Source organism: Podarcis tiliguerta (assembly GCF_965153285.1).
Source record: "Podarcis tiliguerta genome assembly, chromosome: 11".
NCBI classification, from domain to species: Eukaryota; Metazoa; Chordata; class Lepidosauria; order Squamata; family Lacertidae; genus Podarcis; species Podarcis tiliguerta.
The window spans coordinates 47,244,182-47,271,968 of NC_139544.1; the positions used below are offsets into that span (position 1 = coordinate 47,244,182).

The 27,787-nt window shown below is 40.5% G+C and overlaps 2 protein-coding genes and 1 long non-coding RNA gene across 5 annotated transcripts; 2 read left to right on the plus strand and 1 right to left on the minus strand.

Annotated features, from left to right (window-relative positions):
• Positions 1–1,127: 1,127 nt before the first annotated feature.
• C1QTNF3 (C1q and TNF related 3) lies at positions 1,128–13,084 on the plus strand. 3 transcript variants are annotated; one of them, XM_083403167.1, is made up of 6 exons: positions 1,128–1,910; positions 5,595–5,703; positions 8,671–8,825; positions 10,547–10,676; positions 11,177–11,276; positions 12,002–13,084. In XM_083403167.1, the coding sequence occupies exons 1-6, from the start codon at positions 1,596–1,598 to the stop codon at positions 12,159–12,161; spliced, it is 969 nt and encodes a 322-aa protein (XP_083259293.1). In that variant the 5' UTR covers positions 1,128–1,595; the 3' UTR covers positions 12,162–13,084. The 3 variants fall into 3 exon arrangements, with proteins under 3 accessions (XP_083259293.1, XP_083259294.1, XP_083259295.1); XM_083403168.1 differs by having other exon boundaries at positions 1,130–1,694; XM_083403169.1 differs by having other exon boundaries at positions 1,807–1,830.
• Positions 11,217–15,834, minus strand: LOC310659597. The gene is made up of 2 exons (XR_014502843.1): positions 11,632–15,834; positions 11,217–11,538 (listed from the first exon to the last, which is right to left on the minus strand). It is a non-coding gene; the product is annotated as an uncharacterized lncRNA (long non-coding RNA).
• On the plus strand, positions 15,093–27,186 carry AMACR (alpha-methylacyl-CoA racemase). The gene is made up of 5 exons (XM_083403124.1): positions 15,093–15,610; positions 16,919–17,062; positions 18,356–18,516; positions 22,129–22,315; positions 25,690–27,186. Exons 1-5 carry the CDS (start codon positions 15,361–15,363, stop codon positions 26,097–26,099), a joined length of 1,152 nt encoding a protein of 383 aa, XP_083259250.1. The 5' UTR covers positions 15,093–15,360; the 3' UTR covers positions 26,100–27,186.
• The last annotated feature ends 601 nt before the right edge of the window (positions 27,187–27,787 follow it).

Consider the following 27,787-nt stretch of genomic DNA (forward strand, 5'->3'; position numbering starts at 1 on the left):
TGCATTAGATTGTTTTAAGATGTACATTTTTTGTTTCTTCAGCTTGCAAACCGCCTTGAGTATTGTAAGATAGAAAGACGGTATACAAATTAAAAATGATGATGATCCTGGTAGCTCTCTGGCCCCTCAGTGATCTCCCCCCCCCCCCAACCAAAGCTCAACAACTTTGCCTTTCCCAAAAAGGCTCAACAACTGTGGCTGCTTTTTTAAAAAGTGGCAATGCGTAGATGCCTGCCAGTTTATTATACTGTGAGTAGATCACAGTCTATTGGGAGTTGGACGTCCCTGCCATAAGGCGTTACACAAGGTATTTCTAAAGAGCTGAGCCACTGTGTATTCCCTTCTGTCTCTCACCCGCTCTGTATATATGACATTTGACTTTGGACATGATTTTCTTGGCCATCCAGCTCCAGAGAAGATCAAGGCAGATGACATCTCTAATCTATAGGCATGTTGTTCTCCAATGAAAACCCTCTATTTTGTAAAATGACTTGAAGTTGGAAATATTTTCTGGAGGGTCTCTTGTATTTTTAGTATCCTGGATGTTTATTTGTCGGTAAGTTCAAAGGAACATTAAAATGAGATTGTGAAGTGCTCCAAAAACATCTCTCTAAATTGAATAAATGGACAAAATGTGGTTCAATGTAAGTACAGATTACAATCACGGGGTAATTTTATAGGGACATGATCATTTATAAGCCTGAAACATGCTTCTTAAGTTCATGTTCATCTATCTTTTCTTGGCAGGAAAATTGAATTTGGTTTGGCAACCGCCTCTAGAAAAACTTCAGAAATTAGAGGCGGGGGGAGATGTTTAAGCGGAAAGCTCAAGCTTTGCTCTGGGAACTGGGACTCAATATGAGCCTGAATTCAACTGTCTGTTTTCAGTCTCCAGTTTTCCACTCTCCATCCGCAACTAGCACACAAGCAAACATTTGACTGCTCTAAAGTGAGGAAGTGTAGTAAGATTCAACCAGCAAGTCAAAATCATTGGCAAAAATCTCGCCTTGTGCTTTTGTTTCCTAATTGCCAGTACATTAATATATTTTTTTCAGAATGAACAGATAGTGTTTTGTGTATGTGTGTGTGTTTCTGGCCAACGGCTGGAGGACTCTATCCAAAGTCCAGAAGACCTTTTAAAAGTCTGAATTCCCAGCTTTTCCATGTCTAATCAAGGAGCTTAAAACATTTGCCACATGTTCTTCATTTCCATCTCATTTCATCACACTAAAGTGAAAACATGCCAAAAACGGAGGAAAAAGGAGCAACATTTGTCAGTGCCCCCAAAGAGGAACCACAGCTGCCCATTAAATACAGTGGCCATTTCCAGCGTAAAAATCAATTTTCCCTGCAGTGGGGGGGGGGGGATGCGGTGAATAATGACTGGGTTGTTTAAGGAAGCATGACCGATTTGGGATGAAGGTTCCTGCCACTCTGACATTTTCATAGTATAATTTATTGCACACAGCATATAAAGCTGCGGTAACCAAGTCTTCTTGCCAGGCTTAATAGTGGGGAATAGCCTGAAAGACCACATCACAGCAACGGCAGATCTTTCCCTTGTTAAAAGGCACTTGAACTCCTGAGACCTTGCTATGTTGAATGGTATGGCACCCAAGGATTTCCTCAATTGGAGTCTCCTGGCTTTGCTTCTGTCGCTTCGCTTTTGCCTGTGCCAAGATGAAGACACGGAGGTGAGCAGAAGATATAATAACCCAGTGGCCAAAGTCTTGCAAAGTCACCACCAGACTGGTCAAAAAGGTTCCAGCAGCAGGGAATTGTTCAGACAGCGGAGTCGACTTGTTGAGTGGACGGTTGAGAATGATGATGGTAATAGCCCTTCTCCTGACCAAAATGCCTTGAAACCAGAGGTAGATGATGTAGCACAGACTACCTCAGACAGAGTCCAGGTACTCTGAATTAATATTCTACGACGTTTAGAAAGTTAATGAATGGGATTTTGTTTTGCTGTATGAGACAACCAGCACTACTTTTTAAAGAAGCGGTTTATTGGAAATGCAGGCTGAAACTGTGACTATTTGTGCAAATTTGTTTAATTAAGGAAGCAAGCGTAAGACAGGATAGTTACAGAGGATTTCCAGCAGTTTTTCATTCAGACTAAACTTTGTCTTTTGCATGCAATCAAATGCCTTTACATTAATTTTCTCATTCATTGTATCAGGGTATTTTGAACATGCTAACAGTCCCATCCTATGCATGTTTATTCAGAGGTAGGTCCTACCGAGTTCAATGGAGCTTACTCCCTAGCCTAGTGTGGCTGCAGCCTAAGGGTGCAACCCAGCCAATGTTAAGTGCTTCTAATTCCCATTGAGATGAATAAGGCTTGCATAACTTTGGCTATATCAAACTATAGTTTTATTGGAAATCCAGGGTATAAAAGTTCGTATTCATTCAATATGCAAATTCTGCACAATATGCAAACATTTGAATTCTTTATTAACCATGTCAGACTTAAATGAAATATTGTACAAATCTGGGGGGTAAATATATTCTTCAGGAGTTTGCAATGCATTTTATATGTTATATAATTAAGGCTGCAATCCTATACACACTTAATAGAGAGTAAGCCCTGTTGAAAATGGAGCTTGATCCTGAGTAGCCTTTTATAGGATTGCGGTGATTTTTAACACAGAGAAAATTGTTCAGTTAGTATGAGATGTTTTAACATGTTCTTGACTCCATCCTCAACTCAGTTAGCCTTGCATTAGAGATATATTTTGTATGTTTCACTATGATTAATTGCTATTATGATTCATCTGACTTTCATTTAAGATGACCAATACAACTAAAACTGGCTTTAAAATATGATCTCTAGTTCAAGTGAGCAGTAGGTTAGACTGTTTAACACTGTGCACATATAAATACACTTTATTTATATAGCTACATACTGGTTATTTTCTTTTAAGTGTTATTTATTTAATTACTGAGAAACTTGCCTATTTATCAATGGGGGGGGAGAATCCTCAAAGTTGTGAACAGTAAGACATACATATTGTTTTAAAAATTATAACAATGAAGCCTGCGCAATAATCAGAAACATTTATTTCATCCAGCAGGAGAAATTAAAACAGGGATAAGGTTCCTACAGCCTTCTGGACCATGGTGGAGCTCAGCTCCTATCACCCCTAACAATTGAACATGGTCACTGGGGCTGATGGGAGTTGGAACCCAACAGCATCAACCCCTATCCCTGGATTAAAGTATACCACCATAGACATCTTAGCAGTTTTATATTTTTAAAGGAAGAATTAACAGCACATATTTAAGGATTAACCTAATGAATTTAGTTGATCTCAGACCTCCGTAAATGCGGAACCACTACCTGTACTCAAAACATTCTATTAACTCTTGAAGCCAGTCCAGCCTCTAATGGAAGTGATATCTGCAACCAAGTTTGAGGCAAGGAGGTCTGAACGCTTTTGCCACATTTGGAATAGTACTGGCAAGAGCTATAATATCAGTTTGTATGGACTGTGAAGTCAACCAAGAGGGTAAAAATATGGATACTTCACAACTGGATTTAATTGAAGCAAAAGAGCCATCTAAAGTAAAACTGACTTTAGCTCCATTGATGTCAATGGTACTGAAATGTCTTAAATCCAAATACTTTGACTTAATTGGATTGTGGATTGAGATATGTTTTGAGAAAACCTCTATAGGAGAAGAGCCACATGTGATTGAATATTAAGAGGAAGGAAATATTCAGAGGAAGGGCAGGGAAAGGGTTAACCACCCCATGCACTTCTCTGCAAAAAGGACTTTTGGGCTGCACTTGCATGTATTATGCACTATGGCCCTAATATAGATGGTAAGAAAGACATGGCAGCAAATATTCTAATTCTTCAGGCTAACTTATAAAACAAGAAGCTAATGACTGGTTGTTTTCATGCCTCCTGACATTTTTGTATCTGTACTGATTAGTGGAACTGCCTGCACAAATATTAATGACCAACTGAAGGATTTTCGGATAGCAAATACAGACAAGTAATTAACAAAGGAAGCTGTTGTTCAACACATGGAGATTAGTTCAGATAAGTGCAACAAGGCAAGCAGATTAGAAAACACACACGCCTTGCATCAGTTTCGAATGTGCTTTTCTCAGAAGCTGGGAACCAATCCCTTCCCAACAGCTGTTCCCATGTATTTTGCTAAAAAGAAAAGAAAAGGCAATTTAAATGTACTTTCACCCTTCAGTTCTGGTTACCATGCATAGCGCTTGACTATGTCTACCCAAGTACCAACTGTCAATTTAAAATCCAAGCTTAAGTTCAAATTTCATGGCTGCTCCGTCTGGTGCAACGGTGTCCGCATCTGCTGATTGAACACAGAAAAATTGTTCAAGGAATGCATGCTCATGAAATTTATATTGGGTTCCGGCAGATCCCAGTTATCATAGAATGGTAGAGTTGGAAGGGACTGCAACAGTCATCTAGCTCAACCCTACAACACAGTGCTCTTTTGCACAATGCGGAGCTCACAACCCTAAGATTAAGAGATTAAGGTTAAGAGTCTCATGCTCTACCGATTGTGCTATTACATGCAAGAATGCATTTTTATTTATTACTATAAGATACCACCAGATATCAAACTTTTGAGACTAAAATAAGGTGGGGTTTCAGTTTTTTAAAACATGATTCCATCTTTTTTCTGACACACAGGAGGCAATGCTTCTTCCAAGATGATGTTTTGTTACAACATATTTATCATGTAAAAACAAAGAAAGCACATTTCTTACTTTAAAAGGGGGGCTATATACAGATTAATGGAAATTTAATCGATAGATCCATTGATTAATAAACCTAAGCTCAAATGATTAATTACAATTTCTTCGACTGGGTTGCAGCACTATAGTTTTCTAATCATTTATTTACAGATATGTAAAGTTGACAAGCATTTTAATATATTTTTATAATGTGATTTATAACTGCTGATCTTATTTGTATTTTGAAAAAGAAATAGGCCAACTCGTCTTCAATTTCTGACTTTTTATAAGTAACTTTAATGTATTTTATGTATATTTTATATTTTTATAATTAAGCAGTATACAAATTCTGTTAAATAAAAAATGTATATGTATGTGTGTGTACACACACACACAGAGAGAGAGAGAGAGAGAGAGAGAGAGAGAGAGAGAGAGAGAGAGACAATGAGCAGGCAGCAAATAGTGAGCATGGATGCAAGAAGGTCCAGTTTCAAAGCAGTATCAATCAGTCCATTAAGCTGCTTCCACTGACTAGAAAATTATTTGTAAATGTTCCCAACCAACTCCATCTCTTTGAGCCAATTCTTAAATTCTCTAGCACTTCTACTGCACATATATTTTTGCTGAGATGTGGATTTCCACTGTAGAGAATTGACAAAGGACCTGACAGGCCAATCACAGATGGCCTGAAAGGAAACAGCTTACAACAGAAGAACCAGGAAAGGCAGGTCTATCTATTTGGCACACACAAAGTAGCATGGCTGTAGCAAAATACGTGTGGGAGATTAGTACCTTGTTGTATGCGTGCCTCTATGTGCAGCAGTGGATATATTCTATAAAATGTTTTTGTTCCTGAATTTTGTATTGGCAGACTATACACAGTGGACCTCAAAGCCCACCAGAATGTGGCTGCCGGGGGGACTTTGGATTTCGGGGTTATCAAGGCCCACCAGGGCCCCCTGGGCCTGCTGGAATGCCAGGTAAAGGAAATTAGAGTTTAAGCTGCATAAACATTAGTGCTTCAGGTTGTTGGAGGGCTGCTAAGATAACAGCAGGCATACTGTGCTGCACTATGCTCCTACCAAACTCCTAGACTCCTATAGAGTTGGAAGGTCTGGTACAGTGATAGACCTTGCCTTGTTCTTTTCCTTCTCCACCTCCCAGCTCATTCCTGCAGTCCTTATGCCAGATGCATGCTTGGGAAAGTGGGTCGGGAGTTTTTGTTTGCATTGTCTTGCTAACAACCATGCAGCTCAGGCCCTAAAAGCTCAGTTTATGCAACAGCGAGTGTTTGCACAACATGCAAGTAGCAACCAGACTGTTCTTCTGTCCCTCTCCCCCGCCCACACCACAAGCCATTGGCAGCAGCAGTAGGTCTGACATCCTGGCCATACAGTGCAGCAGACTTTCTTTAGCTCTTTGTTGGTACTTTAGCAATAAGAATTTCCAGTAATAAAAGTATGACATAGTTGCATAAAAGTGCTTCTATAAGCAGCTTTGGATGGCAAAAAAAGAAGTACAAATTGTGTGGTTCCTTTGGTATAAACCAACAGTGATGAATAGAGCTTATTATGTGAACCAGCCACCAACTTTTCCTTCCATAAGAATGTGGTATATGATTTCAGTCATAAGCACAGAAATGTCCAATGATGACATGGCATGGGATTTGGCAACCTAATAAAGGATGCTGTAATTTTTTAGATTATACAATGCATTAACTTAAAAAGCAGTACATACAATCCCTTCAATTTGGTATCTCAACATAGAAAATGATGTGCATCTTCATGTAATTAATCATGAACTTCAAAAAACATGCAACTAAAAACAATATGGGTTGTATCCAGTGGTGTCCCTTGCATTAGTCGAAGGGTCTTTGATCCCGGAGAGGTCCTCATCAGTGGAAGGAAGTGATTTTCACTTATTCCTTCTCTCCATGTGCTCCCACCTTTGGATCTAGATGAACTTTGGAAGAACACCATGGAAGGTGGTGATGGGACTATAGCGGGAAGGGGAAATTGATGAAAATTGTCTCCCTTCCTGTTAAGCTGATAGAAGTATCTTCCAACAGCACAAGGGATACCATTTGCTATAACCCTTTATTTTCAGTTCCACATACAAGTTCTAAACATTTTTCATGTTATTTAATTTAAAGACTACCAATTTGGTTCAAGTTGTCTCAGTACCTGATCATTACTGTAGCCAAGGGGTGAGGAACTTTTGGCTTGTTGTCCAAATTTGGTCCTCCAGGCCTCTTTATTTGACTAACAAGTCATTTACCTCAAAACCACGACCTCCTGCCCCACACCTGATGCTATATGTAATATGAAGTATGGGGTAGGTTGAAGCATAGCAGATCCCTTCAGAAAGCAGGATTAAACTCCAGGAGCATCACCTGCACATCAGATGATGTTTGGAGTTAAATCATGGTTGCCTGCTGTTTCCCCCACCCCTGCAGGACAACTTTGAGAGATATGGCCCTCTAGGTCAAAAGGATTCCCCATTCTTCCTCTAGCCATTGTTACAGTCTTTTCAGAAGCAACTGACTGATTAAATTTATCCCAGAAATTGTATCCCACATATGGGACTGATGCTGAAAGTTGGAACTGTCTGAATCTCAGCAGTGTTATTTTTTAGTCTCTCTCATGCAGACTTCTGTGGAACCATCAGGTCTCTGGAACAAGTCCAGAAAGGCCCCTGCTCCATGTTCTCTCTCTCACTATACCTAGGCTTAGGCCTATTGCGCCAATGGTGGCCAATGATGTTATCAGCCCACAGTATGCTAGGCCTTGAGGCATACTAACATATACCGTATTTTTCGCTCTATAACACGCACCCGACCATAACACGCACATAGTTTTTAGAGGAGGAAAACAAGAAAAAAAATATTCTAAACGAAACAGCGGACGTATGATTTTTGTGGTTCATGCTGTGGCCACAGACATGTGATCTGATGGTGAGTTTGGGGTAGCCCAATGCAAAAATCCTGAGGATCCATGTGGATCCATGCTTTGTAACCACGTTTTTGCACCACTGCAGCCCCAGGCAACAGTGGGTGCGTGATTTTTTTGGTGCAAGCTGTAGCCATGGACATGCTATGTGATCTGATGGTGAATTTGGGGTGACCCAGTGCAAAAATCCTGAGGATCCATGTGGATCCGTGCTTTGTAACCATGTTTTAAGTGGGGAGGGAAGGAAAAGCACCCAAGGGACAAGGAACACGCGTGGGGTGGGTAGAGAAGGATGCTGTTAATAATGCAGAAGAGGGGTATAAGGGGAGAAGGCTCCTCTCTTCTCCCACTTTGCTGTTTTAAACCAAGCCATGGAGGAGGGAAGGAAGGGGAACCATGGATCCTCTGCTCACGACTGCAGCAGATCCCCCCGCCATCCGTAGGCATTCGCTCCATAACACGCACAGACGTTTCCCCTTCCTTTCTAGGAGGAAAAAAGTGAGTGTTATGGTGCAAAAAATACGGTAATCATGAAGATATGGTTTGTTTCCAGGGAATTCACCCATTGCCAAACAAGGAGAGCTTCCATCATTGCTGTTTTATATGTGGTCGAGAAAATGTTTACTTTCTTGTAATATCATGAGTGAAGGGATTAGGAACCTGAGGCCTCAGGTGTTGTTGGAATGGATGGCTTAAGTGGGTGTGGCTCTCATGCTTCATGCTGGTTTCTGTTGCTGCTCTACATTTCCTCCCACACAGACCCTAATAAAACACGCTCTTCCAGCCATGCAGTTTCTTCTCAGTGCCTAACCTGCTTTTCTACTTCTTAGAAATCAGAAATAGAAAATTGAACACATGAACAAGTGTCTTGAGGTGGATTACTGTTAAATCATTTGTTCTAGACAAAAGAGTAGAAAATGAAATTGGGAGGGGTGGCGCTTTTAACCAAGAAACTTTAAACCACACACACACACACAAAATCCCTTGGTTTGTTTTAAGGAAACCATGGAAACAATGGAAATAATGGTGCACCTGGCACTGAAGGAGCAAAAGGTGACAAAGGAGACAAGGGAGACATTGGACTGAGAGGAGAGCGGGGCCACCATGGACCGAAGGGAGAAAAGGGTTACCCTGGCATCCCTCCAGAACTTCAGGTAAACTTCCTTAGAAACATCAATGGGGTTGCATCCAGAGTGGTCATTTGCCAAAACTCCAATATAGTTGGTGTATGCCTAATTTTTGAGAGGAGGCTAGTCCACAGGGTTATGTGCCACCACCTAAACAATACGTGTGAAAGGGCATGAACTGGATCCATACCATTCTGTCCAGCGGCAATCTTTTCTGGAGAGTGGAAGAAGTCTCCCCAGATAGTATCCTTTCACCAATACTGACAGTCCACACTTCACTGATCATTTATTTGCTTAATGAGCTGAGATATGATCTCCTCCTTTCTGAGAGAAATGATGACAACAAACCTAGAAGTTTCCAGTTAACTATAGTTTCCTAAGTTGTCAGAACCAGCAAACTCTTGTTTACACTTTGGAACAAGCCAGTAAGTCATCGTTTGAAGTTGGTTTAATATTCTGGTTTGTTTTGAATCTGTTAACCAGTTTCTTGATTCTGATAAGACAGGAAACCATAAGCAGCTGGGGAATCCTGTTTTTCCCCCCTGGCTTGCATGAACAGACTGTGTAAATGGCCATAAGGTTTGTTCATTTCTTATCTTATTAAGCCAAAACATAACAGTCTGAAAGAAGCCATAGTAGGAACAAAAAAGGAATTAAGTTTTTAGTAATTCAGAATGGACGGTTCTAGAGAAATCTATGTGATGAAAATGGGAAATATTGCTCTTTGAGGTCTTTTTTTTTTTTTTTTTTACTTTCTACACTGCAAAACGATTTTGCAGAATTTACTGAGCCCTTCTCTGTCATTCCAATAGCCAACTTAAATAATGCGGATAAATTAAATAGAATCAGTTGTATTTTGCTTAACTAATTTGTAAAAGTTAAAATTTTAGACATTTTAGCATATTTTTCTAGTCCCTCCATAATTAATGTTAAGGTTTTATTTTAATGACATATGCCAAAATGCTGTTATGTAGACAAAAGCCACATTTTGTGAGGCTGCTCTGCACTAAAAACTTTTTTTTTTAAGTCTGCACCCCCCCCCCAAAAAACCCCCCTGAATGCTGCAACTTTAAAAAACAAACAAACCATGCTTATTAGGTAGACTTGCACAATTTATTATGTGCTGAAGCCCCACTTCCAGGGCAGGCCAGTCTTTTACAATGTTGACTTAGAAGTCCTACATATGCTCAAGTAAGTTTATCTAGAACTGTAGCCTTCATTAGGCACCTAAGATGCCCCCAGGCACACTGCCTCTGTAATTCCTAGTCCTTAAAAATGAGAAAGTCAATTTTATGCTCAACAGATGTATTCTGCAATTTTTCAGTTCTTGCACAAAACTGAAGACAACTCAGGTCTTCATTTCTTCCTGCTTCCTCATAACTGCTGAGATGGCACTTGATGCAGAAAATTCCCCCCCCCCCCCACCCCGGGGACCCAGTCACTACAGTACTTTTTGTGTTAAAGTGAAATTTCAAACCAAGCTGTTTACCCTGAAGTCACGTGTCTACATGTCTCATTTTCTGCGCATGAATAGTTCTGTTCTTACATAAACCAATGAGACTTTTATCATTACAGTTTGCTGAGAGCTGGCCTAGGTCCTAAATGTACATTTAGGAAATTAAAGCAAATATGTCCCAAACCAAAGTGGGGAAGAAGCCCATAAGGAATGGATTCAGCCAACCATGCCTTCCAATTTGTCTTTGTCCTACTTGGTAACTACTGCTTAAACATAAGCTGTATTTGTATAGGTTGCATTTATGGCTTCAATGGCAACCCATTTCAGTAACCAGAACAGTGGAATAATCTTCAGTAGTGTTGAAACCAACGTTGGAAATTTTTTTGACGTGATGACTGGTCGATTTGGAGCACCCGTGAATGGTAAGTATAAAGAACAGCAGATTCTATAGAAATGTCAGCTAGACCTCTTAATACTGGCTTGATTACGGCCAGAATCATACATACCATGGAAATTGATCTTACTGAACTAAGTGGGTCTTCTGAGTAATTATGCATACAATTGGAATTGGCATAGGGTGTTATTTTCTGAGGAAAGAAGTAGAGCAAATGCAATTTACACCTCTAACAATATATTATGGATCATTGATTCACCCAATATTCCATTTTTATTTTGATTGAAGTCATTGTGGCTTCACAGAATTCAGACCATTAGGCAAGGATACAGGTTTCAGAGAGGGATTGGTATGCAAGGAATCAAAACCAGTTTCTTAGTAGTTAGTACCCATGTTTTCTTGGAAGTGGACATATGCAGAAACACTTTGTATGTTACATTCTTTGCCAGGGCAGTAACTTGTGTAAGAATTGTCTCATCTGAACTATTTTGTATAAACAATTTAATCACTTATATGATCGTTTTTCAGGAGTGTATTTCTTCACCTTCAACATGATGAAGCATGAAGATGTGGAGGAAGTATATGTTTATTTAATGCACAATGGCAATACAGTTTTCAGCTTATACAGGTGAGTTGAGTGGCATTTCTGGACTTCGTACACTTCCAAATTTTTGTCCAATGGGATAGCACATACTTGGCTTTCAAAGTCCCACATTCAGTCAGTTTGCAGGTGATGTACAAGACCTTGGTAGGAGAGCTGAGGCCAAAAGAACAGCCAGCCATGGGCTAAATTGACAATATAACCTGGTGTATGGCTGTCTATTTTTGAAAACGGCAGGTTTGCCCTTAAATCAGGCATCCCCAAACTTGGCCCTCCAGATATTTTGGGACTACAACTCCCATTATCCCTAGCTAACAGGACCAGTTGTCAGGGATGGTGGGAATTGTAGTCCTAAAACAGCTGGAGGACTGAGTTTGGGGACGCTTGCCTTAAATCAAATATTCTATTTGAATAAGATTGCAGCTGGAACTTTAAATTACTAGGCAATTAATGCTCCTAAACACCTAACCTGCTGCTTCAGTGCTGCAAAGCAACACTAGGAGAGGGGGATTACAGATGAGCAGTGGGACTCAATGGGATACCGGGTCCTGAACACCCCCATTAATTTTTAAAATTTTTCTCCCACCTTTCATAAGTTCCTAGGGCATGTTACAAATGAAACAAAAGGCTTGATTAAAATAACAGAATCAGTAAAATCAATAAACTAGACTCCTATTTCCACAGTGGGGGATTGGTTCAAAATAATAATGTACAGATAGAAAGTTGACCTGTTGTCTTCTCTTTATTCTTAGCTATGAATCAAAAGGTAAAACTGACTCATCAAGCAATAGCGCAGTGCTGAAACTTGCCAAGGGAGATGAAGTTTGGCTGCGGATGGGCAATGGAGCACTTCATGGGGATCATCAACGCTTTTCCACTTTTGCAGGGTTTCTTCTTTTTGAAACCAAATAGACTTAACATTTTAAGACAGATTTTGCTCTTTGCTTTCTCTATCCTTTGGAACAACATGGTAACGTACTTCATGGCACTTTTTGAAACCAGTATGCTGGGGTCTAAATCTATGAAGCGGTATGAGAAAGGTTAGGCATGCTTCCTTATGGGTTTGTTGTTGTTGTTGCCACTGAAATCTGAAATCCTATTCCAGATAGCTGAATGCTGTGATGATTACAGCCTTTGGCCCCAATCAATGTGGCTTCACACTTGTATGGATTTGTTCAGCATACAGGCCTGTGGGTCTACTTTCTTCTTTCAAACTGATTCAGAAGTCAAATTGATTCAGAGCTCCTTCATCCATAACAAAAAATCAGAAGCACACCTATTCTGTGCACAGCACCAGATCCAGTATGGAAATACAGATATGGAAGTGCATATACATAGCTGTTCCATTATAACAACATGACCTCTGAACTGTTAAAATTAGTTGCTAACTGGTGCATCCACTTTAGGAAGAATAATAGTTTTGCCTTCTTTATCCTTATAAATGCTCAAATCTTGATTTGTATGCTTTGGGTGATCTACAACTAAATTAAATTGAATTGTCTATAAAGTGATTTACTCATCCTGTATGAATGGTTAGGTATGTTGGCTAAATTCAAGTACTTTTACTTAATGGAGTTTGTAGAATGAGGAATATACTATTTTTTACTATGTAGGCTTGTTTAGTTTGCACGACTGAAAATCTTCATGTTTTAAAGTATATCAGCAATTTTTTGCATGCTTTAAAAAACAGAATCAATTTGTCATTAGTTCTTATTAAAGTATTTTGACCCTAGCTCTTACTAGAATGAAACAAGTTTGAATTTTTTGTCATGAATGTGTTTATTTGCTTATTTTGTAAACTGATCACTTACTAATTAAAGACCACTTTGGACAAATCTCTTGCATGCAACATTAAAATTATTTTCTCTCTCATAAGGTGGGATATAGATTTTAGGAGCTTAAGGCGACATACTTTGTTCTCCCCCAACTTATATTATCATCAGGGCAGCTTTTTGAGGTAAGTTAGGCTGAGAGATGGTGATTGAACCAAGGTCACCCAGTGGATTTCATGGCTGAGTGGGGACTTGAACCCTGGTTTTTCCCGATCCAACACTCTAACCTGTATACCACACTGCTTCCTCAGTACACTGAAAATCGAGAAGGCCGAATGAATAACCCATATTGGATTTTTCAGAACTCTTTAGGAGTGGTTGTAAGATAGGAAAAACCAGGATTGTATTCAGAAAGATATACTCCAGCTGAGCTCTGGGGAAGAACTGAAGCACAAAAAATACATTGTCAGTGCAACATAACCTTAAAAGAAAAGTTAATACAGTTTGTTCCATGTTACTATTACCTATATTTCTACAAGCAGGCTCTTAAGAAGTGTTGTGCTGTGTACAATGGCATGATGTGAATATATACTGGCCATTCTCATACAGGTGTATCTTTTGTTGTAGTAGTGTGAGCTTCTATAGAAACCAGGGTTTTTTTGTTTATTTCACATGAAATGCTTCTAAGACAAACCCAGTAATTTTGCTTAAGCTGCCTTGCAGAATGTATTCCCTGTTATCACAGCTTGTTTTTCAAAATAATTTGAACAACATTTTGAATGTCAAGGAAGATGGGGAAAAGGAATCCAACACAATTACGCCTGCTTCAAAGAAATTATATGCTTATCTGCCATCTGCAGGAGAGCACCTCCAAATAAAATAGCAATCTAATGAAGAACCAGAAATGGAAATGCTCTGGTCTCTTCCTTTGATTATTCATTGTCTAGAAACATAAAAGGCAGCTTTGCCACTGTAAACATTCTTCAGCAAGCATACTGTACTATAAAGCTGGGTCTAATGCCAATACTTCAAAATATCGATTGGGCCCAATGGGCCGTTGGATGAAGAGATCTAGTACGTCATCTGTTAGGCAGGGAGGCTGAGCAGCCTCAACAAAGCCCCATTGCTTCTCTGACTCACAAGGACAGCTGCTTTGGGCTTTGACTTGCAAGCCACAAGGGTGTTCTCCATTTCCACACATTTCACTGAGGTCTGGAATGTACTCACACACCCCAGTAAACGGGGAGTTGCCTGTAATAACATTTCCAAGGAACACCACTCCATCCAGTCCAGTCCAGTGCATGCTTCCTCGGAAGCAAGTCCCACAGAGCTCAATCAAGCTTACCTTATTGCCTAGTAAGCTTTATTTAGGATTGCACCTTCACAGCTAGGCCCTGTGTGCCCTGGGTGGGGGACATGGGGCAGGGCCTTCTCAGTAGCTGCTCCCAGATTCTGGAGAAGCTCCCTTCCTAGAGAAGCTAGACTGGCTCCTTCCTTGCTGTCCTTCCTCTGGCAAGGGAAGACTTCCTTGTTCCAACAGGCTTCGGGGAACTGGCTTTTACTGAAAGGGCTGCCGCCATGCATTTTTTATTGCAGTTCTTCATATGGTCTTAACAGATGTTATGTACCATATACAGTGGTACCTCGGGTTAAGTACTTAATTCGTTCCGGAGGTCCGTTCTTAACCTGAAACTGTTCTTAACCTGAAGCACCACTTTAGCTAATGGGGCCTCCTGCTGCTGCCAGAGCATGATTTCTGTTCTCATCCTGAAGCAAAGTTCTTAACCCGAGGTACTATTTCTGGGTTAGCGGAGTCTGTAACCTGAAGCGTATGCAATCCGAGGTACCACTGTATAGCTTTACGTCTATCCATGCTTAATTGGTTTTTAGTGATGTTTTCCCACCTTATGTTTTTAGCTGTTTTTGTTCTTCTATGAAAGCCATCTAGATTGAGGGAAAAAAGGTGGGGATATATAAATAAATATGTGGCAATAATAAGACCTCGCTTTACTCCATGGGGCTTTCCTCTTCAGGGTACACACAGGGCCGCAGCTTGGCAATGCCTTTCAGTCACGCTCCCTTCTTTAGTGCCATGGACTGGGCCCTACTAAAAGCACGTTTACTCTGACAGGAATCCCCACTGAGCTGAACGTAACTTGCTCCCTGGCAAGGCCGCCGCACAGGATCGTATCCTCGGCTTGCTGCAGGCACCGGCTTGATTAACCTTCGGAACCGCCGCCGGGAGCTCAGCCCTCCGGAGGGCGAGGAGGAGGCGCCAAATCGGACTCGGCTGGGGCCTGAGCTGAGGGAGAGGCTGCCTGCCTCCTTTTCTCTCGGCCATGGCGCTGCGCGGAGTGAGGGTGCTGGAAATGGCGGGCCTGGCGCCGGCGCCTCTCTGCGGCCTCATCCTGGCCGACTTCGGGGCGGAGGTGGTGCGGGTGGACCGCTCTCCCCGCGCGGCCGTGTCGTCGGACGTGCAGGGCCGCGGCAAGCGCTCCCTGGCGCTCGACCTGAAGCAGCCCCGGGGCGCCGAGACGCTGAGGCGGCTCTGCCAGAAGGCGGACGTGCTCATCGAGCCCTTCAGACCAGGTGCCGAACCGATTGTGGGTCGCGAAGGGCCAGCGGGGAAATTGGGGGGGGGGGAGGTTGGTGCCTCCCCTCACAGTAGGGCGAAGGCTGTGGGGTGGGAGGCAGTTGCCGCTTCGTAGTAGGACGTGAAGTGTTGGTAGCGAGGTAGGGATGAGGCAGCCTGAAGAGGGTGCACCCCAAAAACTGGGTGGGCGCGGGTTGGACTCCATCTCCCAGCCGCCCCAGCTAAGCGTGGCCGACGCTCAAGGATTGTGGGAGTTGTAGTCCAGCGACCTTCTGGCGGGACCGAAGTTACTCTTTGCTTGTCGTAGGGGGGGAAAGGGCAAGCGGAGGTATTTTTGCCCTGACAGCTATTCGCAAATAGTTGTTGCCTTTTGCCTCTTCCCCCCCACCCCTCACACGCATCCCCGCCTTCAGTTTGTGTGGCGACGCTTCTCTGCCTTCCCGAGGAAAAATTTCATACGCCCCCCCCCCCTAAATGCAGATGTTTATCGATATGGCTCGTAGATAAAAAACAACAACAAGCAGACAGACTGTAAAGTGCGAGGTGGGCATTTTTGTACCTGCTTGCAGTTTAATACGTGGAAGGTTTTTTTTAAAAAAAATTAAACCCACGAAAAAAGAAAGTGCAATTTTTAAAAAAGTAGCAGCTCAAGTTAATTTTATTAACTGCGCCCACAGTTTGGATTTGAGATTCAGCTGCAGGATGTGTGTGGTTTTGCTCACAGGAGCAATGTAATACTTAGCACAGACACATTTGAACAATCACAAGCAACTACTTTCACAAATGGAAAATGCCATGGTGCATTTTCCTTCCTCCCACCCCCCATTCACAGAGGTGAATCTTCTGTGTTTGTGTTTCAGGTGTTAATTAAATACTGCATTTTTATCTCCACTGACACTTGGGTTGCACACAAGAGTAGAGCAGAACTGCCCCACCCATAAAGCAGGGTGAGGTGACTCCCTCAGGGGGCAGGATCCAAGGGGCAGTGGATCCCAATGTAGAAAATTATTCCCCACTTGTTCCTGATGTAGACTCACCTCTTCTACCCTGGTGGGGAGGAGGCACCATTCCCAAAAATTCCCATTTTCCCAAAAATTTGAAAACAAAAACTAGCCATACAGAATATTCCATTAAAGAGAGATAAGAAAATGGAACAGGCTACTCAAAAATTGTCATGTAACAATTCTGCTTTCATATTCAATATGTGTATAACTTCACACTCTCTATAATACTATTTATACATTCACATGTGTTGATCTGCTTATTTTTTAAGTAGAGTTGACTTATTTTATCTTCTTGTTCAGGTGTCATGGAAAAACTTGGTCTTGGCCCAGATATCGTCCTCCAGGACAATCCCAAACTCATCTATGCTAGGCTGACGGGATTTGGACAGTTGGGAAAATATGCCAAGTTGGCAGGTCATGATATCAACTACCTGGCTGTGTCAGGTACATTGTGTGCCTTAATCTCTTTTTTAAAAAACAGCAACCTTATATTAAATAATAATTAACTTGAAAGAGATTTGTGGTTAATATAGTTAGCATTAATTAGGAGGCTGTAGGGTACAAATTTTGTTGCTCGGTCCCTGCTCCTGCCAACCGAAAGCACGTCAAGTGCAAGTAAATAAATAGGTACCGCTCCGGCGGGAAGGTAAACGGTGTTTCCGTGCGCTGCTCTGGTTCGGCAGAAGCGGCTTAGTCATGCTGGCCACATGACCCGGAAGCTGTACACCGGCTCCCTTGGCCAGTAAAGAGAGATGAGCACCGCAACCCCAGAGTCGGTCACGACTGGACCTAATGGTCAGGGGTCCCTTTACCTTTACCTAGGGTACAAATGGGTGGTTGGGGTACAAATAAAATTATTATTATGCAGACGTGCTTGGTTGTAATTCATTAATGTTCATTTTTTTGCATTTGGTCAATCATTTATTTTTATTTGGATAGTAAACCAAGGCTACAGTTCAACATCAGCCTTTAGGGTGTTTTACTTTTGTTTTGCTGGGAAGAGCATACCTATAGACTATGCTGCAGAGTCCAACTGTTTTGAGATTCACAGTAATTTCTGTGCATGTTTACTTGTGATACTTTTATAATGTGATACTTAGATATTTCTTTGAAATAATAAGTGGTATATAAATTACCTAAATTAATAAATGAATGAAATGGTTGTTAACTCTTCCTGACCTGAAGATGGTTTGGGCTCCAACCCACACTTACCTAGGAATATATCCTATTGAACACAGGGGGATTTATTTCCAAGTAAACTTTCATTGGATTGCACTGCTGAACAGCAATGGTATATTTCAGTAGATAATATGAAATATAGTAATAATGCTGTCATGGAAATCATATTATTTACTGAAAAAATACTTGAAACTTATTGATTAGAAAGCAAACCATAGTTATTTATCAATCAGAGAAAACGTTTCTATAATAGGAATTCCTCAGTGGGTCTTTCAATGCAAGGGACTTAGTTATAATTCCCACGTCTTTTCAATGAAAGGCTTATACAGGTGTTTGTTGCTAAAAACCATCTTGAAGACCTGGCAAGCATTTTCCCCATATGTCTCTTTGCAAAGCCTCCACCCCAGTACAATGCATTCAACAGCTTAAGAACATAATTGGAGATTGTTAGAAAATTGATGACTATACATATCTTTGTTTAGAAGACATTCATATGGCTTTCGTAACTGGGGAAATTGATTTCATTATTACTTTTTGAATATCTATTATTGTATTTAGGTGTTTTGTCAAAACTTGGCAGAAAAGATGAAAATCCTTATGCTCCTATCAATCTTCTGGCTGATTTTGCTGGTGGCGGTGTGATGTGTGCAATGGGCATCATTATGGCACTCTATGAACGTACAAAATCCGGCAAAGGGCAAGTCATTGATGCAAGTATGGTAAGTTAAAGAAAACAAAACAAGTTACAGGCTGTTAAAGATAGGGCATGTGGAACTGTATGTACTTTAAGACCAACACATCAGTCCACAAAACCCTTTTTTGATCCAGTTCTTATTGCTCTGTTGTGTGTATGACTTGCACCCCCTTTGAACACAGCCGTCAGATTCTCTGGGTGAGATAAGCAGACCCAGATCAGCTGGATGTGGGGATTTCTTTGTTAAATCCAGCTAATTGCGTGGTTATCTCTTCTCTTGATTTATCATTGCATCAAATTATTTTAGCATCAGATTAATTCATATTTATTCAACAGCTGGGTCTCTGCTCGTGCTTTCATTACAGGTACTTCTGTAGGAAACATAACTACAATAGTGTGCTGTGGATAGAAGCTAGCAGTTCTAATTCCATCTGAAATGCTCTTTCTGGCACTTGCTCAACATTAATCTTTGTTTGCTAATTTCTCAATAGGGCAAAGGGTATGGAAGCTTCCACAACTGTAGAAATAGTGAATATTCCTGGGTGCTGATGTTCATATCTGCTTTAACACATTATCATATTGCCTATATTTTGGCAGCTACAAACATTTCTGTTTCTAAGCATTCTGCCTTGCCATTAGATATGTGATCCTGAGGAGTTTGGATTTTATGTTATTTGTATTGTTGATCTTTCTTTTCTTTTGGTTTATTGCTGTATGCAGCTTTAGACAAGAATTACCCAGAACAGCAGCCTTGAAATGTTTTACATTAAATAATAAATAAACACATCATATTATATAGCTATGGCTGGATATATGGGGTTCAGCCCTATAATTCATGCAGATGTTTTCAAGGTAGAGGAGGAAATGAAGTAATGAGAGGAATGGCAGGCATGTTCATCCATGAACAGAGTTGGTCAATAACTATCCAAAACAGATTTTAAAAATTGGAACTACAGTGGACTTTCCGGGGGTCTGTCCGCAACCCAGAATTTACGTAAATAGAGGCGTGCTTCTGTCCATACACGTGGCGTGATTGAGCGCTTCTGCCCTTGCACACACGACGAAATCCGGAAGTATACACTTCTGGGTTTGCCATGGCTGTAAGCTGAAGATTCCGTATCCAGAGGGATATGTAAGTAGAAGTATGACTGTTGTTGTCATTTAGTCGTTTAGTCGTGTCTGACTCTTTGTGACCCCATGGACCAGAGCACGCCAGGCACTTCTGTCTTTCACTGCCTCCCGCAGTTTGGTCAGACTCATGCTGGTAGCTTCAAGAACACTGTCCAACCATCTCGTCCTCTGTCATCCCCTTCTCCTTGTGCCCTCCATCTTTCCCAACATTAGGGTCTTTTCCAGGGAGTCTTCTCTTCTCATGAGGTGGCCAAAGTATTGGAGCCTCAGCTTCACGATCTTTCCTTCTAGTGAGCACTCAGGGCTGATTTCCTTAAGAATGGATAGGTTTGATCTTCTTGCAGTCCATGGGACTCTCAAGAGTCTCCTCCAGCACCAAGTATGACTGTACAATAATTTAGTTTCAAATAATTAACATATTAAAAAGAAACAAGTACATTGCAATGTACTTGTGTGGGTGGGTGGGGGAATTGAAACTATGAAGTTATTAATGAATTTCAGAATCAGAAATGTGTTTGTGAGCAAGTCTGGACTGGTTGGAATGTGGGATCTGCATAAGATGATCATCAGGCATCCTTGACAAGATTATATAGCCTCTACCAGTTCGCCTCCCACATGCTTACAACATTCTTATCACCTAAGGAAGGCTGTTGAACATACAATGAGGAGGAGGAGGAGAGGGGAAAGGAAGAGCAGAAAATCCTCTTTTGAAACTTTGCTATTTCAAAAAAATTCTACTCTCACCATCTTGTATTTCTGTGCTACATCACTATGGGTTTTTTTTGGTAGAAATAGAGGTGTATTTTTAGCTATCAGGGTTCCACTTGCTTCATCCACATGGTGAGAGTAAGTCACAGAATCATAGAATTGGAAGGGGTTCTTAGGGTCATCTAATCCAACCCCCTGCAATGAAAGAATATCAACTAAAGCATCCATGATAGATCTATCCCAAACGTCAAGTGAAAGAGAGTCCACCACCTTCTGAGGAAGTTTGTTTTACTGTTGAACAGCTCTTATGGCCAGAAAGTTCTTCCTGATGTTTAGTCAGAATCTCCTTTCTTGTAACTTGAATCCATTGGTTTGGGTCCTACACTCCAGACTGCAGAGCTTTCCAAACTGTGTTCTGGGACACATTAGTGTGTTGGCTGCAGTGTGTAGGTGTGTCATGCAAACACTCCCTGTGCTCCTCCTGAGGCTGGAAAGGGGTTAGTTTAACCTCTGGTTTGCTAGTAAAACTGAATTACTGTGTCACAAAATGCTGTATGTCTAAAAAGCGTGTTGCCAACATGAAAAGTTTGGAAAGCTCTGTTCCAGAGCAATAGAAAACAAGCTTGCTTCCTCTTCCATGTGGCAGCCCTATAGATTTTTGAAGTTGCCTATCATATCTCCTCTCAGTCTCCTCTTTAAACATACCCAACTCCCTCAACCATTCCTCATAAGTTGGAACACATTGTGATCCTTTAATAGATGTCCTGTCTGACTGACAACTGAGTCTGAATCTTATTGGCTGTCCAGCCTGAACCCACACTAGGGAAGTTTGGGTAGTGATGATAAAGCTTCTGGTTCCAGATGATTCTGTAGATTGTAGAACACCCAAGGCATTCTAAGAACTGGGAGAATGAAACAGGTAGCACAGAATATTCACAGGCATTCTGCTCTGAAGGAAATAAGACATCACTTCGTGTCTGTAACATAAACTTGGGCTGATTTTATTTTCTTTATCTGTAAATATCAAAACTGGACCAACTCAGCTGAAAGATAAAAACAATAAATGTACTGCCAGCATTGCAAAACAATATAATGTTAAAACGAGCAAATTGTTAAACAATAAAAAAACCAATCAAAGCTAATCTGGAAAAAACCTCAAGTAATGCCTTAAATCAGGGCTATGGAACCTTTTTGGGTTAGTGGATCAAATCATTAAACCAAATCTGATAGATTAATGGGACTACCCTCATGTCGAAGTTCCTTGTGCAGTGCTCCCCAAGCACCAAATGTAAAATTGGTAAGTTAATAAAAATGGGGTGTGTGTGTGGGGGGGGGAGAGAGACTCTGCTTTCTGCAGTTATAAACTGCAGGGTTGAGAAACCTGTGGCTCTGCCAGTGTTGCTGGACTCAAATTCCCATCAGCCCCAGCCAGCATGGCCAACAGTCAGGAATGATGGGAGTTGTAGGCCAAGCACACTCAGAGGACCACAGGTTCCTCACCCCATCCCTGCATTGAAGCATTTGCCAGGGCCAAGGATTTAGTGACATCCAAAGTAGGAAATATATTTTTGGACTATCTAGCGAGACTAGAATTAATATTACCAAACAGTGGGCAGCAATGTAAAAACTAATAAGAGGTGTTTTGTTTTTTTGTCAGCTTAGGGTGTTATTATCTCAGTCAGAATACCTAGCAGAAAAATATTTTCACTCTTATTACTAATATATATAATATCATTACTAATATTTTCCCCCACAAAACGTTAAAATATTTTTGTTTTTTAAAATGTTTGTCTTTAAGGTAGAAGGCACAGCGTACCTGAGCTCTTTTCTGTGGAAATCACAGACCATTGGCCTTTGGAACAGATCTCGTGGGGAGAACCTCCTGGACAGTGGTGCCCCTTTTTATGAAACCTATAAGACTAAAGATGGGAAATTCATGGCTGTTGGTGCTCTTGAACCACAATTCTATAAGCAGTTCATCAGTGGTAAGTTAATCTACAAGAGATATGTTTTTAAGGGAGGAAGTGAGGAAGTTTTGAGGTACCATCTGTTTTGAGCAAATATGCAAAAATTAGTAGTATTGTAGCACTTAAAGATGCAAAGTAATTTGAAGATTTATCTCCATTGTCTGTACAACAAATATTCCCATTTTACAGATGGAAGAACCAAGAACAATGAAGTAGCTCTGTTAGCACAAGGATTTCTGTTTGTGCATCATATCTTTGCCTCCATCTCTTCTCCCTGTGTGCCTCCACACCCTCCCCAAATCTGCTCCAGAGAGTTGGAGGGAAATCCAGCACAGATTTTGGGGTGGGTGAAGTGATAGGAGACGGAGGGCAAGTTCCATTGTTCAGCCAGAAGTCCTTTTGCTAATTAATGGAACTACTTGGGGCTTGAAAGACTTAAGATTTCCCAAAGGCCACCTAGTGAATGTATTGCAGCGCTGTTAGTTCAGCTTCAAGCCCTAGATTGTTTTTTTTAATCTGATGAACTACTTTGATTAAGTTTCTAGTTTTTCAGGTGAGAGCTTTATCTAGCTTTATTTCATCAGTGATTAACCTATTTGTTGCATCAGCTCAGCAAGTGTTCAACCGTCTTGCAAAACCAGATTTGCTGACAGAGCAAAGTGGCAAGTCATTTGCTACACTGTGTGCACAGAGAATATTTGCTAATAGGTACAACCCTTACAGTGAAGTTCTCAATTGGTTTCTATCTTCATAAAGGTCTAAGCTTTTTTTGTGAGTTTACAAGGATTGGCAGCTGAGCAGTGAATATGGACTGGGAGAAGCCCAATATGCTGAACTGAAATGAGTTCATCTGCATGCACACTCCTCTGGAAGGAAACAATAGCAGATTTCTACTAGAGTAGGCAGTCATAGTGACTCAGTTTGAGGATTTCTATTACAGATATTAATATCCAGCGCACCATACCATGCAGATGAAAAATGCTCTTAAAAGGAAACAATGTAGATCTAATGCAAATTCCATCTGTCACAAATTGGCATTGATTCTTACTAAAATACACATTTAGATCTGGGGCTAGCATTACTCCAGGATGTTTGCTTTCATAATGAAAACTGATAGTTTACATCAGTATTCCAGCGTCTGGTGCCCCATTTCCTCTTTCTCCCAAGTCTAATGCTAAATTGGAATGCTTGGTCACCCCATCTCATTTGTCTTGTCCCTTTGACACTCAACTTTCATTCATCATTCGTTTTATCATGGAACTGTTTTGTATTTTTAGTCTTGAATGAGGCTGCGGTTCCTTTTAGTAACTGGGTATATTACTCAGTATAGTGGGCATAGGACAAACTTTTCTAGTAATTGTTTTAATCTGAAGCCAAGAGACTTGGCATAACACAATATTTTCCTTTGTAATATTTTTGGATTACACGGAAGTGTTGAAATCTTTAAAAAATATGAAGTTGCTGTTGTTTACAAGTTGAAGGCAAGGGTGGGAAGAGACATGATCACTAATATTTGATTTACTTACTTAAAATGTTATGTCTCACCTTTCCATTGAAAAAAGATTTCCAATGTGCTATCAAATCAGTATAAAAGCATAGTAACATAACAATGTAATCATGGGGCCAGCAACAATAAAACAATAGCTGCTGAAGATTACATAGTCAATAATGCGTAATGGAATAACTGAATAATCATATTTATATAGCTTCATGTAGGGCATGTTATCCTATTCAAAGCTAATAAAATGAATTAAGAACATTAAAGCTCTCGACTTTAATATCCACATATAAAAAACTAGTGCCTTGGGTTTCAGTAATTTCCTGGGCTATAATATATATCCATGGATATCATTTCCTGTTAATGGCTTGTTTTCTGTCCAGTAAAGCAGTAAAATTGATTGGTATGGAAATGTACCCTGAAGTTTTATTATAGAGTAGGTTCCTTTTCCTTCCAGAGACTCCATACTTGCTGTAGGAGGACAGCTGTGCAAAACCTATAGCATACCCTTCTATTAACCATATGGATTGTTGCCTGAAAAATGAGAACCAATAGGGCATGTTTGAAATTTGCACAGAGGCAAAAGCCAAAGTTTGAAGCCCAATAAGTGCCTGTTTTCTCTAACCCTCTTCTCTTGCTGCTATAGTTCTCTCTCTGTCATATATATCTTTTAGCTATTGATGTTGTGTTCTCATTTCAGTAAGGGAAAATTCAGAATAGAATCCTAATGAATTCTCTTCTTGGGGATATTAAAAAAAAATACTGCTGCTGATTCGATACAGCTACTGTAAAACATTTGCTGTACTCTTCCAACTAGTTACGTTTGAGATAAAGAACTCCTAGGTGAAACCTACACACATATAAAAACCACGGTGAAAATGCTTTTTAGTTTTTTTAAAAAAAAATACATTGAATTTTGCATAGCTCGCTGTCGCCATCTAATGTCACATTTGTATATTGCACTTTACAACACGTTTTAAACGTTTTATTTGCAGCCTTATAGCTGAGTCCCTAAATTGATTTGTTAGGGTTGAATTGGAGTACGAAGGTTAAAAGAAAGTCAGCAAACACTGCCAAGTTAGGGTCTCTTGCTTTGCCTTTTATCCTTGGATATAGTAGTTTGTGTAGAATAGAGAAAGTTGCTTTCTGCTGAGTCAAATCAATGGCCCATCTAGCTTAGCCTATTCTGTCTTGCCTGTTCTTTCTGGTAGCATCTCTCTACAGTCTCTAGAACAGGTCTTCCCAATATTTTCCTACCTGATCCTTTTTACTGGAGTTGCTGAGTAATGAACCTAGGACATTCTGTGTGCAGAGCAGCAGCTACATTTCTAAATAAGTGATCACACAGACAGCATCAGAATTCTTGTGGCATAAGCATTCATTGGCCAGAGTCAGAATTATCTACTGTATTACATTGAAGCTAATAACATTGAATTTGGCCTACAAGCCACAATTAATGAATTCATTTCTAAGATGCCACAAAGCTCTCTGTTTCTGCTGCTGTAGACTCGCATGGTTACACTTTTGAAATAGCAGAGCTCATTTCTGGTGGATAGTATCTGTAATTTCCCAGAGGAACATAGTGATATGTGGATGAACCAAGACGTTCGGGTAGACTGTGTGGCTGAAACAACCTAGTGTTCCTTCTCTGGTTTGAGACACACTGTCAAGATAATGGTTGTTTAGTAAGTTTGCGCATTGGCACATCACTGGGGATATGCGTGTTTAACTGTAAACATGAGGTGTGTAGCTATAACCTGTTTTAGATATATCCTGTAGCCATCTCTTTAACCTTTGGCCTTTATACTGTTCCTGGTTGTTAGTAATAAATACAACTTTTGGCAAATCTCTGGGAATTAAATTGACCCATTTTATTTTATTTTTATCTCTTCAGGTCTGGGGCTAGATGATTCTAATCTCCCTGGTCAGATGAGTTTCTCTGACTGGCCTGCAATGAAGAACATGTTTGCAGAGTTATTTTCAAAGAAGACCCAAGCAGAATGGTGTGAAATCTTTGATGACGTGGATGCTTGTGTGACACCAGTCTTGGCTTTTGATGCTGCTGCCTCACATCAGCACAACAAAGAACGTGGTTCTTTTCTTAAAAATGACCAGGAGGAGATAAGTCCTCGACCGGCTCCACTTCTTTCTCGGACCCCAGCTACTCCTTCTTCCAAAAGGGATCCGTTTATAGGAGAGCACACTGAAGATATCCTCCTGGACTATGGCTTTTCCAAGGAAGAAATTTCACAGCTCCATTCTCTTAAAGTAATCGAATTCAATAAGCCAAAATCCAACTTATAGTAACTTCACAAATCAAAAGAGTCCCACACACTGGCAGGTTATATTTTTATCCCAATTTGTGCAGTGTTCTTAGCAGGGAGACGTGTTTCAAATTATCCTTTTCATTTTCTTTTCAAGAGGATGCTTTGAACGATAGTGAAATTCACAGTGGCTAGGCTTGGAAGAAGCTCGTTTCCTCCCTTCCTGCCAATTCCCCTTGAGAGCCATACATTTAAGCTGTGAGAAATGAAGCACTGGCCAGAAAAGATGTACACTGATCCATGTGGGTCTTCATGCAGTGCTGGCACTGAGAATCACACTATTGCAAATAAAGGATCTGCTTGTCCCAGTGTCCTGCGAAGGGGGGGGGTGGTAATGTTGGTCTGTGTATTGATTGCATGAAGAAATTATTAATGCCAAGTCGAGGCAGATTTTCCAGCTGTGTAAAGAATAAATAGACTTATTTGGGGGGGGACCCCAGAACTGTGCTTCCTTAAAAATTACACCCTGAAAGTATTTTCAGAAATGCCTTAAAGGTTTTTACTCACAATGCAAGGATTAAAAATCTCCATTGCTTTCTTCAGTAAGCTTATTCCAGAAAGCAGGTACTTTTATTTTCAAAACGATGTGCCTGTGGAGTAGAGGAGAAAGAGGACATTATTCTCTCCGTACAAGAGTGTCTTGGGTGTGTAAGGGATGTGAGCATTCATCAGTATTTACCTCAAGATTTTATGCTTACATAGAATGACAAATGGAGCACACAAAAAGTAATTTCCTTTATGTTAGCATTTGCTATAAGAATATGATAGAATTGTAATGTGGTTAAGTAATTTTATTATTTTAATTAATGACGCAAGTGAAGGATTGGAGTTATGCTAATCTGGTTTTACCTCTTTGATTTTGCGTTTGCAGTTTGCCGAGTCATTTTGTTGTGGTTGAATGTCAAAACAAGCATATCAGAATTAATTGAATGTTCTGTAAGTTAACTATCAGGATGTTGCAATCCTTTAGTCTCTTTTTAATATACTGTAATTATCTAAAGACAAGTCTTTTTCATAACATGTGCAAATGCCTTTTCTTACAAATAAAAATGTAAAATTAATCCCCAGCAAGGAAACTGAATTTTATTATTATTTCAGAATATGAAATGCTTGCATTTAAAGCTTGACCATTATTTCAGAAGAGTTCTAAGGGTGATATCCCAGGTAAGTAATACTTGGAGTTACTTAAGTCATTTGGCTTCAGTTGGTCCACACTGACTAATATTTGATATCTCCCATAGAAAATAAGGGGGTGGGGAGTGACTTGGGAAAACTCTTTATACTGTTTGCTGATACTGATACTGTGGTAGGTGCTGGTTCATTATGGCAGAGGCTTATGATGCCTTTTAATGACTGTTTATATAAAAATCTATGGGCTTAGATGGAATGCAGCAAGCAAAGGTAGGGGACCCCAAACCTTAACACCTACTTGCAAACTGTTTTTCACACTGCCTTTCTGGCAATTACCAAAAAGTCACACCCTCTCCTGTCACCTTCAATGACTATTACATGTGTAGCACATTGGAAGTCTGTCTCTCTACCCATTTACTGTGGAGTAAGCCTGAGTTCATAGCGGTACTTCTGAGCAGTTGTGCGTAAGACTGCAGTTTTGCTCTGCGGAGTGCCTGCCATTACTCTGCAAAGCAAGCCACTCTTCTGCTTTATACT